Here is a 15,462-nt window from a genome sequence, read left to right as displayed (position 1 = left end):
CCGCGGGCGCGTCCCCGCGGCGGCCGCGCTCACCCGGCCCGTGTCCCCGCAGGCCTGCGGCGGTGGCTCTCGGCGCCCCGGCTCTGCGTGGTGGGCGGCGGGCCCGCCGGCTTCTACACGGCGCAGCACCTGCTCAAGGTACCGGCGCGGCGCGGAGCCTCCGCCGGCACCGGCGGGCTGCGGGCGCCGCTTCCCCGGCCCCGCCGCGTCTCTGGGAACTGCGAGATGTCCTGCTGCATTCCAGGAGAATCCGATGGCATATGGAGTTAGGAGCGAAACCAGCGCTGCCCGCACCTGTAGCCGCCTCGCGCGGGCGGCGTTGACGGCCCGTTGGAGGGAATGCGAAGGAGCCGCTTTCCAGACTCCTCTGGAGCCAGGGCCGGAGGGTGACGCTCTGCCCGGGGCTGCAGCGTTAGTGCTCCGGGTGGCTCCGGGTGATGTGTCTGGAAAGGAGACCGGGTCTCGGAGCGGAGCTACTGGCGCTGAGCAGGGATGCAGCAGCTTGGCCCCGTTGTTAAACTGCGCTGTGGAATTATTATCTGTGGAATGTGTTGGAAAAGAGCTGCTGCTAAACCTCAGGGACGGGTTTCAGGGCTGCTTTGTCTCTGGGAGGAGGCTGATAACACAGCATAACAGATAACAGAGCACTTGAAGCAGAACAATTCGTCTAAAACCCGCAGCGCTGAGCGCCCCAAACCTGAGGGATCTCGGGCAGGGGGAATGGGGGCTGGTGGGTCCTCCCGGCAGCAGCCCCACATGTCACCTGCAGCACTCTGGGCTCCAGAGAGCGCCAGTTTGCTGCCTGGCTGTGTCTAGCACCAAGGTTAGTGCTGAAGAGGGGCTGAGGGGCAGATAAGAGCCCCCCGGCAGGCAGCCTGGGTGCTGGCTGGGGTCTGTGGCGGCTCCGAGGTGGCGGGAGCAGGAGCAGCACCCGGACACATCACTCCACGGCGCTGCCAGCGTCCCCAGCAGGCTGCGCTTTGCCTCGTCTGCCCTCACTCCGGCTCTTGGCACGTCCCTCCGTGCTGCCCGCGAGCGATGCGGGTCCCTCCCGAGAGCTGCTGGGCTCGCGTGGCCTTTACCTCCTCGTGCCTTAACTGTGGCTTCTTTCTCCGTTAGCACCATGACCGGGCGCAGGTGGATATCTACGAGAAGCTGCCCGTCCCCTTTGGGCTCGTCCGCTTCGGCGTGGCACCGGATCACCCCGAAGTGAAGGTTGGTGCTGCTCCCGTCCCCCTCCTGTGGCATCCACCGTGGTGACAGCGGAAGGTGCAGGCCAGGCGATCAGTGCCCCCCAGGATGCCCCACAGATAGTTTCGGTGTGGGGCTGTCGCCCTGCGGGAGCCCTGCAATGTTCCAGTCCCCTGCTTGTCCCCTCTGGGACCCAGGCTCGGTGATATGGGATGCTTGGCCTGGGTTCCCTGGGATATGGGCCTGGCTTCGGGCCCCCAAAGGCCAGGGCAAACACAGGGGCTGTGTGATGGGAGCGGCTGCTTGAGGATAAACTCACAGCTCTGTGCAGACTGGCTTAGAGCAAGTGCTGATGGGTTTTCTTTGTGCCAGGAAACTTTGCTGCAGCTGCTGTGGCATCAGGACAGGCTCTGGGTCTCACTCCGGGCCCCTCTGTGGGGTGCAGTGTCTGCCAGGGCTCAGCTGGGACCCATCTGGGTGACTGGGAGCTTGCAGTTCTGCCCTTGCAGGGTTGCTGTTGGGCTGCATGGGCATGTCTGGGCAAAGAGAAATTAAACCAAAGAGATGCCAAAGTCAACCTGTTTTCCTTATCGCAGAGGAATCCCAGCATGGCAGCTGCTGTGGCTGAGCTGGGGTGGAGCTGACTGCACTAGGAGGATATAGGGGACCCAGAGACAATATCCTGTGACAAATTCCCCATATAATCTGCTGAAATAATCAGACCAAAATGTCCCCATCCACTTGATTTGAAAGGCAAGGAGTAGTAGCAGGGTAGGCAGGGGTTGGAGCAGTTTTCCACATTATTGTGCTGTCTGTGCTGTTATCAATCACAGCATCGTTGGGCCTCCATGGGAAGAAGGGCGTTTTGCTGGATAGCTCCATGTGCTCAGAGGAAAAGAGCTGGGATGCTGCCTTGCCTCGTGTCCTCTCCTGACACAGAGGGTTTCTAGGAAGGCCTGACACGAGGCTGGCGGGAGGGCCTGGGTGGCAGCAGCCTTGGTGGGAAGGGCTGTTCAGCAGGGCCGTGTCGCAAACATCACCTTTGCTAAGGAGTCCTCTCCCACAGCAGTGTTTACTTAAGGGCTAAAAATACCCAAAGCTCCTCATCCTCTCCAGGGGGGTGCAAAAAATTGATCTTCCTTTCCGCTGGGATGGGGGAAACGGTGCCAAGGCACAGCTGTGTTTATCTCGCAATGAATTATCTGTGGCTGTTGCTAGATAAGAGCCTCAGAATAACAGAGAGAAGCGGGTTTCAAGGCTGGGGGTGAGAGGGGACGGGCGCCTCCTGTCACTTGCAGACCTTGGCTCCTGGCTGTGTTTCACTGTAGCCTCCCGGGGCTTGTTTGATCTCGGCAGAATGTGATCAACACGTTCACGCAGACGGCGCGTTCCGAGCGCTGCTCCTACTACGGGAACGTCGCGGTGGGCAAGGACGTCACGGTGGGCGAGCTGCAGCAGGCCTACCACGCCGTGGTGCTGGTGGGTAGCGGGAAGGTGTCAGAGGAGGAGGCTTTGGGCTTTGCCTTGCGTTTGAGGAGGCTGCGGGCAGGATCTGGCGTGTTATTCCCGTTGGGATCTTCGGGAGAGGGTTTGTTTGGGTGTTTCTGGGTGCCTTGTTGCTGTGGTGGCTGAGCCTCTCTCACAGCTCTGAAGAGCTAGGACGTGTGTCCAAAGCCTTGCAGGGAGTGTGTGGTAGAGCAGAACATCAAAAGCAGGTCTCCAACGTCGGACCTCAAACCCTTCCTAGAGGAAGGATTAGTTGTTGAGGAACTTGTTCCCTCTAATGGCCAATATCTGCCTGATAGGAATTTGCTGCCATCTCCTGGGCACTGTCCTGGGTTTGTCATGTTCTCCTGATCATGTCTAGGCCTGGAGAGAGCCAGTTTGGTGCTAGGCTCAGTACCTGGAGCAGCATCTGAGGCGATGGGTGAAGTCCCCGTGCTTGGGCTATGTCTATCCACCCTGTTGAGTGTCCAGGCCCTTGGGCAAGGGTTGGCATCCTGACAGGGGGCTTTGCTGGAGGGAGATCTTTATGAAGTGGGGTGAAACCCTGCACACAGCATCCCCTTGACTGTGCCTGCCTTCTCCCCAGAGTTACGGTGCCGAAGATAACCGGGTCCTGGGGATCCCGGGGGAGAACCTGGCCGGCGTTCATTCGGCCCGAGCGTTCGTGGGCTGGTACAACGGGCTGCCCGAGAACCAGCACGTGAGTAGGGCGCTTCCCGGCCCGTGCCCGCGCGCGGCTCCAGATTAAGTGCTGCCTGCAAGGCCTGCAATTGGAAAAGATTAGCAGGCACCACGTTAAATCCTCCTTAGATGATAGAAATGTGAACAATTTGCACATCAGCGAGAGCGGATTAGCTGGCTCTGCAGGCGGCCAGCACCTTTTGGCCAGGCCAGATGGGGACCCAGGGGGATGCTCTGCTCCGGCCCGAGGAGGTTTTTGGCTGGTCCTGCCAAAGCAGCCGCTGCTCCCAGAGGGGTCATCTCGGAGGGAGGGGACAGGGGATGACAGGGGTGCCCATTAGCAGCTCTGTGTCTGCTCTGGGAAGAGGCCAGCGTGGAGTTACCCCATCCAAAGGGAGGCAGGAGGGAATTTGAGTCGTGGAAATGCATCTGAGGTGACAGACAGCCTGGAAGCCTGGGGAATTTGCTCGTGTTTGGGTCCTTTCTCCCCCTGCAGCTGAAACCCGACCTGAGCTGCGAGACGGCGTTGGTGCTGGGCCATGGCAACGTGGCCCTCGATGTTGCCCGAATTCTCCTGTCCCCGCTGGATCTCCTTAGGGTGAGTCACAGGTTGATGCTCCAGGCCCTGAGGGCAGAATGGGGCCCAGATTTGCTCCCTACCGGGTCACTGATCTCAGCAAAATCTGAGAGCTGCCTCTGCTGAGCGTGGACTTTCTGACCTCTCCTTGTCTCTGATATCTGAATTAATGACTAATGAATACCCAAAAAAAACATTAAAAGGGCAACTTTGCTAACTTTTTAGAGGTGCAAGTATTTAAATCCAACTCGGCAGTATTGCTGGATAAAAATATATAGGCACTTTCCTGCTAAGGATGTTGGTCTGAGATGGTTTATCCTGGTTACATGGTGTCCCTCCCATCATACCTTCCCTGGGAAAGATCTTTTAATGATCGAGATACAGGCACATGGTTGAATTGGAGTGTGGGCTTGATACAAGGTATGAGCCATCAGTTGAGTGCTGGTGACACTCGTGTTTGTGCTCGGAGCTGTCTGGGGTGGCAAGGCAATGATCTGAGCCCTCTTCCTAGTTGGTCTTTCAGCCAAGTGCCTGTATATCCTGAGCCTGGAAGTCACCCAAAAGCAGCTGCAAGCATCTCAAAACCAAGGTCACTGGGGAAGCCTCTGCTCTTTTATCCCCAAGATTAAACCTGACTGGAGAAGATTCCCTTGAAGCAATCTTGTGGGGTGCTGGCTTCTAACCTCTCCTATGTTACGGCCTCATAAAGTTCTTCTACTGTTGAGCAAATAACTCTGTCTAAAGCCAAATGACCTGCTTTCGCTCCCACCCCAATCTCCCTGTATATACAGCCTGGTTTGCTGCTGATTTTTCTCCTGCGGAAGCTGTGCCTTTCCCCAGCTTTCTGCAGACCTGCTCTGGTGCCCCTCTCCTGTCACACGTCCGTGTCTTGCAGAGGACGGACATCACTGCCAGCTCCTTGGCAGCTCTTGCCTGCAGCAAGGTGAAGCGTGTGTGGCTCGTTGGGAGGAGGGGACCTCTCCAAGTTGCTTTCACCATCAAGGTAAGGCTGATGTTGGAGCTGGGGCAGCTGGAGGCAGCTCTGTTCCTCACGTTGAACCCCAGGCTTCCCTTCCACAGTGGGGAGAGGAGGTCTCCATGGGTGGTGAAGCTGAGTGTCCTAGTTCCTGTACTTGCTTGAGGGCTCTTAGCCTGGATTGCCCGGGGAGAGGAGGCTGGTTTTGGGCAGCTTCTGTCCGTGGATGTAACATTTTCCTGCAATTCCCAGGAGCTGCGGGAGATGATAAACCTGCCTGGTGCCAGACCTGTCTTGGACCCTGCTGATTTCACAGGCCTCGGCAATGCTGTTAAAGGTGAGAGAAATGTGCTGAGTTCCTCCAGACAGGCACTCACCTTGACAGACAGGCACCCAGGAGAGTTCTGGAGATAGCTGGGAAGCACAGGATGAGCCCAGAAACCTTGCTGTCCTTCCTGAAAAACAACAGAAACAGTTCATGCCCTCCCTCTCCTCCTTGGACTGGGTTGTGGTTCCTAAGTGCTCTTGTCATCACCAGGTTCTCCTGCTCATTTTTCTTTCCTAGATCAGAGAGACTCTTGCCCTGTGTGACCTTAATGTGTGGCACACGAGCACCAGCTGGCCCTGGCATGGCTTGGCCTCAGGCTGGTAGGAGAGGGACCAGAGAGACAAGAGGACAGCCCGTTTCTCACGCTGTGCCTTGCTGTTTGGGGTTGTGATTGTCCTCTGAGTGATGAGGGCAGGAGGCTGGGGAAGGATGGGGGAGCCTATCAAGGGATGTCCCAGGGCTGTTGGTTTAAGAACATCCTGCAGAGCTAAAAAGAGAAGGCTCAGTTAGTTCAGAGGTGTCCAGAGACTTGATCTCTTCCACGAGCTGCTGCCTCTGAGCACTAGTAAGACAGCAAGATTGTAGGCTTTGATTTGTGTGCCCCACTGGCCTCAAGCCTCAGGGATTTCCCTCGTCACTTTGACTTGCTGTTTGTCATTTCAAAGGCATCTGCATGACACGTTCTAGATGGCCACTCACACAGGAGTGAAAACTGCCTTGATGTGGCCTTGGCTCCTCACCATTCCCCAAGGGGCTCTTGCTCAGGGCCCTGTTCCGAAGGTCTCTCTTTGCTTCTAGATGCCCCCAGGCCCAGGAAGCGACTCACTGAGCTGATGATCAAAACGGCTTTGGAGAAGCCAGCGGAGAAGACGGAGGCAGCGGCTGCCCGGGAATGGGGCTTGAGGTTCCAGCGCAGCCCCCAGGAGGTGCTGCCCACGGCCGACGGGACGCGGGCCAGGGGCGTCCGCATGGCCCTCACCCGCCTGGAGGTAGGGGCTCCACGGGAGACCTTCTGCGGTGCTGGCCTGGCCCAAACGGGGCTGGGGCACTGGGCAGGAAGCAGTTGCATCCTGGCAGCATTTCCCTTTCTAAGCTCTTCGCTGCAGAAAGGCAAATACCTTAGCAGATACCCAGGGATCGAGGATGTCAAGAGGAGAGCGCTGCTCTGCTGGCGGCGACTGCCCTGTGCTCAGCAGCCTTGTCCTCCCCTCGCAGGGCTCGGGGGACTCTGCCAAAGCCGTCCCCACGGGAGAGGTGGAGGAGCTCGAGTGCGGACTGGTCCTCAGCAGCATCGGCTACCGGAGCCTGCCCCTGGAGCCGGCTCTTCCCTTCGACCCCCAGCACGGCGTCATCCCCAACAGCTCGGGCAGGGTGCTGGGTGCTCCAGGTTTGTATCCGCGGCGGTTGTTGCGGGGGGTGTTGAGCACGGCTGGCAGTTTGTGGATTTGAGGTGACAGCCACTGATTGCCAAGGACACTGATCCAGGCGGGCGTGTGGGTCAGGCAGAGGAAACTGAGGAACTGAGCTGCATCTGCCAGACTTTATACAACATGTCCCATTCCCAGCTCACGTTAGTGACTTCTGTTTTTGCAGCAGACGGTGCTGAAGGACAGTGTTTTACTAGGCCTTGGAGTCTGTAACTGAAGTGATACAGCCCGGGTGGCTGTTTAGTGCCGGTCGGAAGTTGCACAGACTCCTGTCTCAGCACCATCAGGGGACCACGCTCGGTCAGCCCCACAGAGGGGGATTCTTCCACCCGCAGCTGGAGGTGGCCCCTGGGGTTAGGAGGGGACAGGAGGGTGCGTGTTGGGCTGAGCGTGGCTGCTCGCTGTGCCTGTGCAGGTCTGTACTGCAGCGGGTGGGTGAAGCGCGGCCCCACGGGAGTCATCATCACCACCATGAACGACAGCTTTGACACTGCGCAGTCCGTGCTGGAGGACCTGCAGGCCGGCGTGCTGGACGTGTCTGCCCCCAGGGAGGGCTTCGGCGCCGTGGGGAGCATCCTGCGCAGCCGAGGTCAGTGAGGGGCTGTGGGGGGGACCCCAGGGCTGCCGGTGCACATACAGCCACGCTCCTCCTGGATCTGCATATCCAGGGGCCACGCATCCCACATGCTCCGTTTGGGAGCGTAGTCCAAACCAAGAAGTGCATCGTGCCGCTGCTCCAAAGCACGGGGAGCAGCGGGACATGAATTGGTTCAAAATCAGCGTCATTGCTCAGGTTAATGACCCCTTTCTGGGAAAGGCTGTTGAAAGCAGCGCAGACCTTGGGTAAAATGTCACTGTCGGCTGTGTGAACAGTGAGCTATTGCTCTTGAATGGTTTTCTTAGCAATCCTTCAGGCAAACTTGGGGAAAGATTAAAATGCCCCAGAGAGTCATTTGCTGTTGCTCTGTTTAAAGGCATTCAATTAAAGTGTGTGTTTGCCTCTTAACTGTCCGAGGTTTAACAGCAAACTGGGAGTGTTTTGTCCCCTAAGGTGGTGCTATACTCCCTGTTGTTATGGCTTGCAAAGCTCTGACTAATCAGATTTGACTCGAACCTGCAATCTCTCTCCTCGCGGTGGTGGAAATTATTATTCCTGTATGCTGCTCAAGTCTGACAAGGGTCGGGAAAGGCCAGGGTTTGCTGTGCCCCCGCGCTCGCTGCTCTCGGGAAGGTGAGGCTGAACTCCTTCCGACTTGCTTGACGTCTCCCTCCTGTCTCTCCCCATCGCCCCAGGGGTCCGGCCCGTTTCCTTCTCGGACTGGGAGAAGATAGACGCTGTGGAAGTGGCGAGAGGCAAAGCTGCTGGCAAACCCCGGGAGAAGATAGTGGATCCCGAGGAGATGCTGCAAGTCATCGGCCACTGAAGGCTGGTGTTGGAGCGCGGTGCTGATCCACACGGTGCCATCCCGGGGCAACGCGGGCAGGTACGAGCGGGGCCTGGCAGAGCAGTGCCGGCACCGGGAGCCGATGGCAGGTGTGTGACACTGGACACTCTCTGGTAACAAGCTGTAAAGGATTCCTAAACGGAGTGTGTAAAAACATCTGGGGCTGCTGGCCAGCCCGGGGGCTGCAGCCACCTCTTGAGGTGATTCTCGGTGTCCTGTGAGGCCTTTGGCCATTCTTAGGTGGAGCTGGTGACACGAGATTTGCTTGTCACAGGGGTCTTGGCCAGAGATGTTCCCCTTGGCAAGCAGTACCATGAAACTTCCTTGTGTCTTGCTGCCCACCCCTTGAACCTCAGGCTAAGTGGCTTCCTTGCCTTGTTCTTCGTGCCTGGTCTCTGAGCAAATGTGGTGATTTTTTTTTTCTTTTTTTAAATAATAATTGTTTTTTAATAAACCTTTCCAGGAATGCCAAACTGGACCTGCCGCTTGAGTCTGGCTTCTTTTTCTGTGACTATCTTTCCCTTCCGAGCAGCCAGTGAGTGTCCCGTGTAGCGTGTCCCACGCTGGCCCTGCTGCAGGGAGGGACCACTCGCTTTCCTCCTCTTGCGAGCTCTAAACTGTCAGACCAGGGCATTAATTTGCCCTCTGCCCCCCGTGATCATAACCCGAGTGGGTCTTGGGTGCTACCTGGCAGGGGCAATGGGATAACAAGCACGTCGTGATTTTGTTGTGGATCACGACGGATCCTGCGTGCGCTGCCACCTCCAGCCCCGACCCGCTCACGCGGCACCTTGTTCCCTTTCGCTCCATTCCCCCTTTTTTTTTTTTTTACTTTTGGCCTGTGTGTTTCGGAGCTTATTAAATGCTCCTCTTAGCCCAAATTGACCGTGGTGACGGTGTCAGGTTTTAAGCCAGATTACAAGGCATGAGCTGTAATCTCCTCTTTATCCCCCGCGCAGGGACGAGGCTGGGGTGGCCCCCCCGGCTCACGCCGCTGCCACCCACGCGCTGTCCCGGAGCCACCGCCACCCTCGAGGGTCTCCGTCCCGACACCGCTCCCTTGGGCTCTGCTGATGGAGGCTGGGGCTGAATGAGGATCCTGTCCCCTGCAGGGAGGTTGTCTCCACTTCCCTGTTAACCTGCGGTTTTGGCCACATCCCTACCATGCTCACCCCTCGGGCACACTGAGCTGGGCGCTTCCAGGCTCTATTTCCACTGTCTCTGCTCCAAGCTGAGGCAAGGAGGATCGGTGGCTTCTCTCTTTTTTTATATATTTTTTTCCTCTTTTTCCTCCCTTCCTTTTTCCTATTTAAATCTCATTTGCAAGCTCATTAAGAAACTCAGGAAATGTGATACTGGGACCTCATACGCAAACGAGCAATAAACCTTTTGTGGAACAGCTGCTTGTGTGATGTGGCTCTGGTTACGTCTCGTGGCTGCTGCAGCCCTAATGCTGAACTCTTGAGCGGGAGATTACATCAGCGCTGGATTTGGAGGCAAATACGTGGGAATGGGAAGGGGGGCGCGGAGCCGAGGGGGCTGCCAACGTGCAGGTGGTGGTGAGGGCAGGGCCAGCTCTGCCCCGGCGGCTCTTCCATGCTGACACCGAGGAGCTCTCCTGACCGTGATGCAGCTCATGGGGCCGCCGCTGGCAGGTGGCTGTTCCCAAACAGGTTCCCAAACCGGGGTGATTGTGGGGATGCGACAACAGATTTACGGGAGCGTCTGTGTTTGCGGAGCCTGATGCCCTTTCGTGGCGTGGAGCTAATGGCCTGCTCTGGAGGAGCCGCGGTCCCATCAAGGTCACCGCGAGGCAGGGAGAGGAGCCGAGCCCCGCTGCATCTCGGCGTTTAGGTAAATCCCAGCCCGGTGCCCTTGGCTGCCCCTGCCCGGCTGCCGGCGGGCCGAGCGCCAGCCCCGGCGCCCCCTCCTCTGCCTGGCGCTCCCGGTCCCTCCCGGGGCCGCCTGTGTCCTGCCCGTCCCGGCAGGTCCTTGTCGCCCGTCCCGGCGTCGTTAGGTGGCGCTGGGCGGCCGGGCGCGGGGGGGCTGCGCCGGGACGGAGGGCGGCCGGTCCGTCCCCGCGGGGACACGAGCGGCCGGGGCGCCCGCGGGCTCGCGGCGGCTCCGAGCGCCGCGCGCTCCCGGGGCTCCCTCCGCCTGCCGCCCTGGGGCCGAATCCCTGAATCCCCGAATCCCTGACTCCCCGAATCCCCGTCCCCGAATCCCTGAATCGCTGACTCTCTGACTCCCCAGCGCTGTTGGCAGCAGGTGCCTCCCCGTGCTGAGCGCTTCCCGCTCGCCAGGCAGGAGGAGAAGCAGCCGCCGGGCGATTCCCTGCGGGCCCGGGGAGCCGCCGCTGCCGCCCGCAGGAGGCCGCGAGGCCGAAGCCGTCGCCTCTCGGCGTGGACATCGGCGCGGACATCCCCACAGAGCTGCGTTAGCGACAGCGCCCACAGCCGCCGAGGCCGCCGCGGACCGGAGGCCACCGCGGACCGGAGGCCGCCGCAGATCGGAGGCCGCCGCGGGTCAGCGCCGCGCGCCTCGGGGCGCCCTGTGCACCGGTCCTGCGGGTCACCAGCCTGGGGTCACCAGCCTGGGGACGAAGCGGAGCGGCGCGGCGCGGCGCTGGGTGATGGCACTGAGTAAGTGTGGAGTCTTTGCAACCTGCAGCTCTCGCTTTGTCCTGTCCTGTCTTGGTTTCCCCAGGCTGTGGGGCTGCACAGCCCGACGTGCCCTGCCCACGGGCGGGAGGCAGCGCTGGGCTCCTGCATGGGAAGCTCCTAGTGAGCTGGGGAAAGAGCAGATCCAAGGCAGCCCCAAATGCTGCTGGTTTTTTTTGCACTTACACCTGAGGTTTGCAGTTACACCTGAGCGAGGCGCGTGGACTCTTGGTGGCTTTGGAAACAGGCGCTTTGCTCAAGCTGCCCATCTGGAGCGAGTGTTTCCATAACTAAGAGCTAGCAGCGAGGGAGCTACCAGGTGGCCGGGAAAGGGCAGCCTGCGCCAGGTCTCTGCTCCAGCAGCCTGTCGTTATCTAAAGCCCATTCCCGCCACCCGCAAACTGGTCCGAAAGGCTTCCTGGCGGATCGTTATCCCTATAGGTTGCAGAGCTGTGGCGGCGGCAGCGGCGGTGCCCGGAGCGGCGGTTCCTGCGGCCGCTCGCGGGGAACAGATGGCTCCGCGCGGCGCTGACCTCAGCGCCTTGGCCCCGCGCGGCCCCCCCATGCCCGGGCTGGGGCCGGCGGGTTCCCGCTGCCCAAAGCACCCGCTTCCCTGGATGCGCCGCGTCCCGTCCCATCCCGCCAGCGCCCCAAGGGGCTCCGCGGCTGCAGACGCTTCGTCAGCTCGGAGGCTCCTTCGCGGTGTGAAGGACTCGAGCTCTGCAGCGCTGCCCAAAGCAGCCCAAATCCATAGGGATATTGGGACACGTGCTTCCCAGGGCTGCCTGTGCCCTGGCTGGAGGGTGCCCAGCACAGGGCAGGAGGTTTGTTCCTTCTGTTTGTATCCCTTGCTTGGGAAAGGGCGTCAGGAGCAGGTTTCCTGCATCTGGGAGCAGCAGCTGCTTCCAGGAGCTATTTCGGGATGTGATAAAGTGGTAGCTCAAGTTGGGGGTGAAGGATGGTTATGATTTCCTCCTGTCCATGGGAATGTGTGTGTGGGGCTGCAGGATGCGCTGCCTCCCCGCGCAGCACCGGGGCTGTCCCGCCAGCAGGAATTATCCCCGCAGGGATGAAATGATCCCTATTTATTTCAGCTCTTTAATTACCGGCAGGGTAGGAGGCGCCGCCGGGGCACACGGAGCTGTGTTGGGCATGTGCAGCATCGCGCCGAGGGCCCTTCTTCCCAGCTTCCCACTCAGATTTCTGCCTGGGATTGGGCTTGCAGAGCCCGGGATACCTTCCTGGGAGGGCGCAAGGTGCCGGGGGAAGGTTTTGGCTCTGTATTTGCCCAGGCGCCTCCGTTGGGGAAAGCAATCCTTGCCTTTCATATGTCCAAGGAAAGGCGGTGGGACGGGATTCAGTGGATCCCAGGTTTGGGAATGGGAAGTGTTGTATCTTCTTCTGCCTTGGCTACAGCGGGATGGGCACAGGGCTCCACGTGTGGCCTCTGTCTTGGGTGCCACCTGCCAAACGCGACCAGTTCACGCTGGCAGAGAGGTCTTGAAGCCGCCTGCCAAAGGCTGCGTTGCCGTTTGCTCCTGCGGCGGCCCTGTCACCCCTGGGATGGTGCCAGCAGCACCGCGGGATGCAGCTGCTCGTGGTGGTGGCTCTGCCGCACGGCACAGCTTTGGATGTGCCCTTGCTGGATCCCCACATCCTCCTCTTCCTAGATTCCTGCTGGAGGACGTGCTTTGCTTGAGAGATCTCCATCCACATTTGTTCGCTCCTAGAAATGCACCATCAGCTGAGCCAGAGATTTGCATCTCCGGAGCTGAGCTGAGCATCTTCCCCCCTGATTTCTAACCCGAGTGCGTCCCTTGGAGGGAGGAGGAAGGCAGCGTCTCCAGGCAGGAGCCGGGCATGCAGGAGGGAAAACCAGGCACACAGGAGGGAAACCTGGCCTTGCTTTTGCCACCTCTTCCTTGCCCGGCTCCCTGCATCCGAGGCGCCCGCCCCGGTACAAAGCAGGTCTCTGGTTTATCCGTGCGGTGCCTCTAGGACCTGGGCGCAGGTGCGCGGGGGACGGATGCCGGAGGCCACAGAGGCTCTGCTGCTCTTCGCTGGCAGATGATCTGCTCCCCGTAAATCCTGGAGCTCCAGCGAAGAGGGGACCGGGGCAGGGATGGCCGGGGAGCTCGGCGCAGGGATGCGCACGGATGCGGCGGTAGCCGGGAGGGCTCCGCGGAGCGGCGGGCGCCTGCGCCCGGCTGCTGCAGCCCGGCCCCGCCGGCTCCCCGCGCTGCACCAGGAGCTGTCAGAGCGCGTTGCCGCGCATTTATCACGCTGCGCGCGGAGCCTCCTGCGCGGAAGAGGCCGGGAAAGGACAGCAGAGGCGGCGGCGGAGCTGCCCGCGCTCCCCCGCTCGGTGCCCGGCTCCCATCCCCAAACCTGCGGGCATAGGGATCCACCATGGGGTGCTGGGGACACTGGAAGGCCCACATGGGTCCTTTATTCCGAGTCTCCGTGTGTGTTTCCATTGCTGCACTTACCTTTTTACCCATCACACTCACGTGGACTGTTTTTAACCTAGAAAATGCCCACACGAGGCATCTCGACAGCTGCAAAACAGCTTCCCAAACCTGGTACTGAATCAAAAAGCTCCCAACGCGGCCCCCCGGCAGCAGCCTGGCTTCAGGCACTCTGCATTTTCCCATGGAGAAGCTTTGGGACGAGTTTATTTATTTTTTTAGGATGCTGAAGGGCTTTGAGGAGGGAGCTGGAGCGGCGCGCGGGTCCCTGCAGGAACTCGGGCGGCAGCCAAGCCCAGCGCTGCTGCCTCCTCCTAACGAGTGCTCGTTTCCTCTCGGATAATTTGGCTCTTCCCTCAGCTGCTCTCGGCTCCCTGGGAAGGCAGCGGGGCCGGAGGGGCCGCCTCATGTCACCCGGTCCCGTGTCGCTTCTCCCGGCGCCGTCCAGCTGTGTGCCCAGCTGTGCAGCGGAGCCTGTGCGAGCGCCGAGCCGCTGCCTGCTCCCGCTCGGATTGAGTATCCCGCGGGATGGAGCTGCCAGGGGATCGTCCTGGTGGATGTGGGCGCTGAAGGAGGCCCCAGGTCCTGCTCTTGGTCCCCTCGTCCTGCGCTTTGTCCCTTACCCTGGTGCAGTAGCTGCCACGTGAGAGGGCTGGAGGGGTCGAGCTGGGGGGCGGCCGCCCTGGCGCCCCGGGAGGGCTCCTGCCTTGGCAAGGGGAGGCCCTAGGGCAAAGGGAGGGATTTCCAGCCCTTGCCCTGCTAGTTCTCAAGGACTGAGGCTCCACAAAGCTCTTCCCCCAGGTGCCTTGAATGTGAAGGGAGCAGGAAGGTTTAAGTGCAGGTGAGGATCCATCTCGTGCCTTTGCAAGGCTGAAACCACCAGGACCCTTCTGTTCTGATGCGGAACGACCCGCTGGGCAGCAGCAGGACCTGCTGCTGGCCCTTCCCTCACCTCTCCGCAGGTAGGGGAGGCACCAGGGCTGCCCCGTCGGGGTGAGCAGGACGGAGCCGCTGGTACCGAGGGGCTCCGTGTCCCCACACTGTCACCCCACTGTTGGAAAGTCCAGCAGTCTCAAGGGCTTTTGCAGCCCCATGGGGCTGGGGGGAGCCTGCAAAGCTGCAGCCACCATAGGGAAACGGGGGAGAGGTCCTGGCACTCGCGCAGCTTGTGGTTGACTGAGAGTGGCGGGTTTTGCCCAGGGCTATGCCCGGATGGAGCAGGAGGGCTATGGTAGAAACAGGGAGCAGAGATTGCGGCTGTGGTTTCCAGCCCTTGCGCCTGCGAGCTGCGACGGAGCCCCTAAAGGCCAGGGAAGTGACACAGATGCTGGTGGCGGTGACACCAGGCTGGTCTGGCAGCCACCAAAATGCCCCGAGTGACTCGCTGTCCCTCGGGGGTGCTGCTTTGGGGAGGCAGCGGGGCGCCCTGGGCTCGGGGCGCTGCTGGGGCACAGGCTGCTCGGGGTGTCTGAGGGCTCCAGCTCAGGGCACGGGGACATTTGGAGCAGCTGGCCCTGCTTGAGCACCCACGTTTGGGGTGTTTTGGGGACCACAAGCCAGCATGTAGCTCCCTCTGTCTCTGCAGCCCATGGGGCAGCCGGTGGCGGCCCCCACATCCTGCCCTCACCTCGGGACCCTGCAGGGCCCCTCCTGCTCCGGCCCCAGCGCAGGGAGGCTCCTCTGGGGCCCCTGGAGCCCCCTCCTCTCTCCCCCGGCCGCGCGGTCTAAGCAGAGCCGCGGCACCAGCTGACCCCTTAATACTGGTGCCCGTGACAGCTGGAGGCTGCTGCCCCCGCGCGGGCCCTGCTGCCCGTATTGCCCCCCCGAAACACCAGGGCCGCCCTGGGCCTTTTGGGTGGCGGGGGGTGGGGGGGGGGCAGCCCTTTCCTGTCGAGTTAGTGAAGGGCTGCAGGGGGGTGCAGGGGGGCTACGAGCGGCACGGGAGGTACCGGAACCCAGCGCCGACCCCGCGGCCGCTTGCTGGGGATGGCAGCAGGGGCGGACGGGGGGGTCCTTGGGTCCCTTTGCAGGGGAGGGGGGGGCTATTTTGCTGTTTTGCACCCCCTCGGCTCCCCAAGCGGCGGCAGCCTCGGGAGCCGAGCGTGCCCCCCCGCTCCCCGCGCTGGGGCCGGCCCCAGAGTGGCCGGGGGGGGACACACACACACTCGTATGTGCGTCCTTGTGCCCCCCCGCCCTCCCTCCC

At 60.9% G+C, this 15,462-nt stretch overlaps 1 protein-coding gene across 1 annotated transcript in view; it reads left to right on the top strand.

Annotated features, from left to right (window-relative positions):
• Window positions 1-8,850, top strand: part of FDXR (ferredoxin reductase) — a 9,867-nt gene extending 1,017 nt beyond the window's left edge. The window contains exons 2-12 of the mRNA XM_026046851.1: window positions 49-138; window positions 1,120-1,215; window positions 2,548-2,670; window positions 3,284-3,397; window positions 3,875-3,976; window positions 4,851-4,958; window positions 5,184-5,268; window positions 6,058-6,248; window positions 6,475-6,646; window positions 7,102-7,275; window positions 7,980-8,850. Of these exons, the coding sequence (XP_025902636.1) occupies window positions 49-138; window positions 1,120-1,215; window positions 2,548-2,670; window positions 3,284-3,397; window positions 3,875-3,976; window positions 4,851-4,958; window positions 5,184-5,268; window positions 6,058-6,248; window positions 6,475-6,646; window positions 7,102-7,275; window positions 7,980-8,110 (1,386 nt within the window). The 3' untranslated portion in view covers window positions 8,111-8,850. The remainder of the gene's footprint in view (window positions 1-48; window positions 139-1,119; window positions 1,216-2,547; window positions 2,671-3,283; window positions 3,398-3,874; window positions 3,977-4,850; window positions 4,959-5,183; window positions 5,269-6,057; window positions 6,249-6,474; window positions 6,647-7,101; window positions 7,276-7,979) is intronic.
• Window positions 8,851-15,462: the final 6,612 nt, after the last annotated feature.

This window comes from Nothoprocta perdicaria, unplaced genomic scaffold, assembly GCF_003342845.1.
Source record: "Nothoprocta perdicaria isolate Ctin4 unplaced genomic scaffold, notPer1 scaffold_46, whole genome shotgun sequence".
Lineage (NCBI taxonomy): Eukaryota > Metazoa > Chordata > Aves > Tinamiformes > Tinamidae > Nothoprocta > Nothoprocta perdicaria.
Note: the sequence above shows the minus strand (reverse complement) of the source record. Positions and strands in the feature narration are given on the sequence as shown.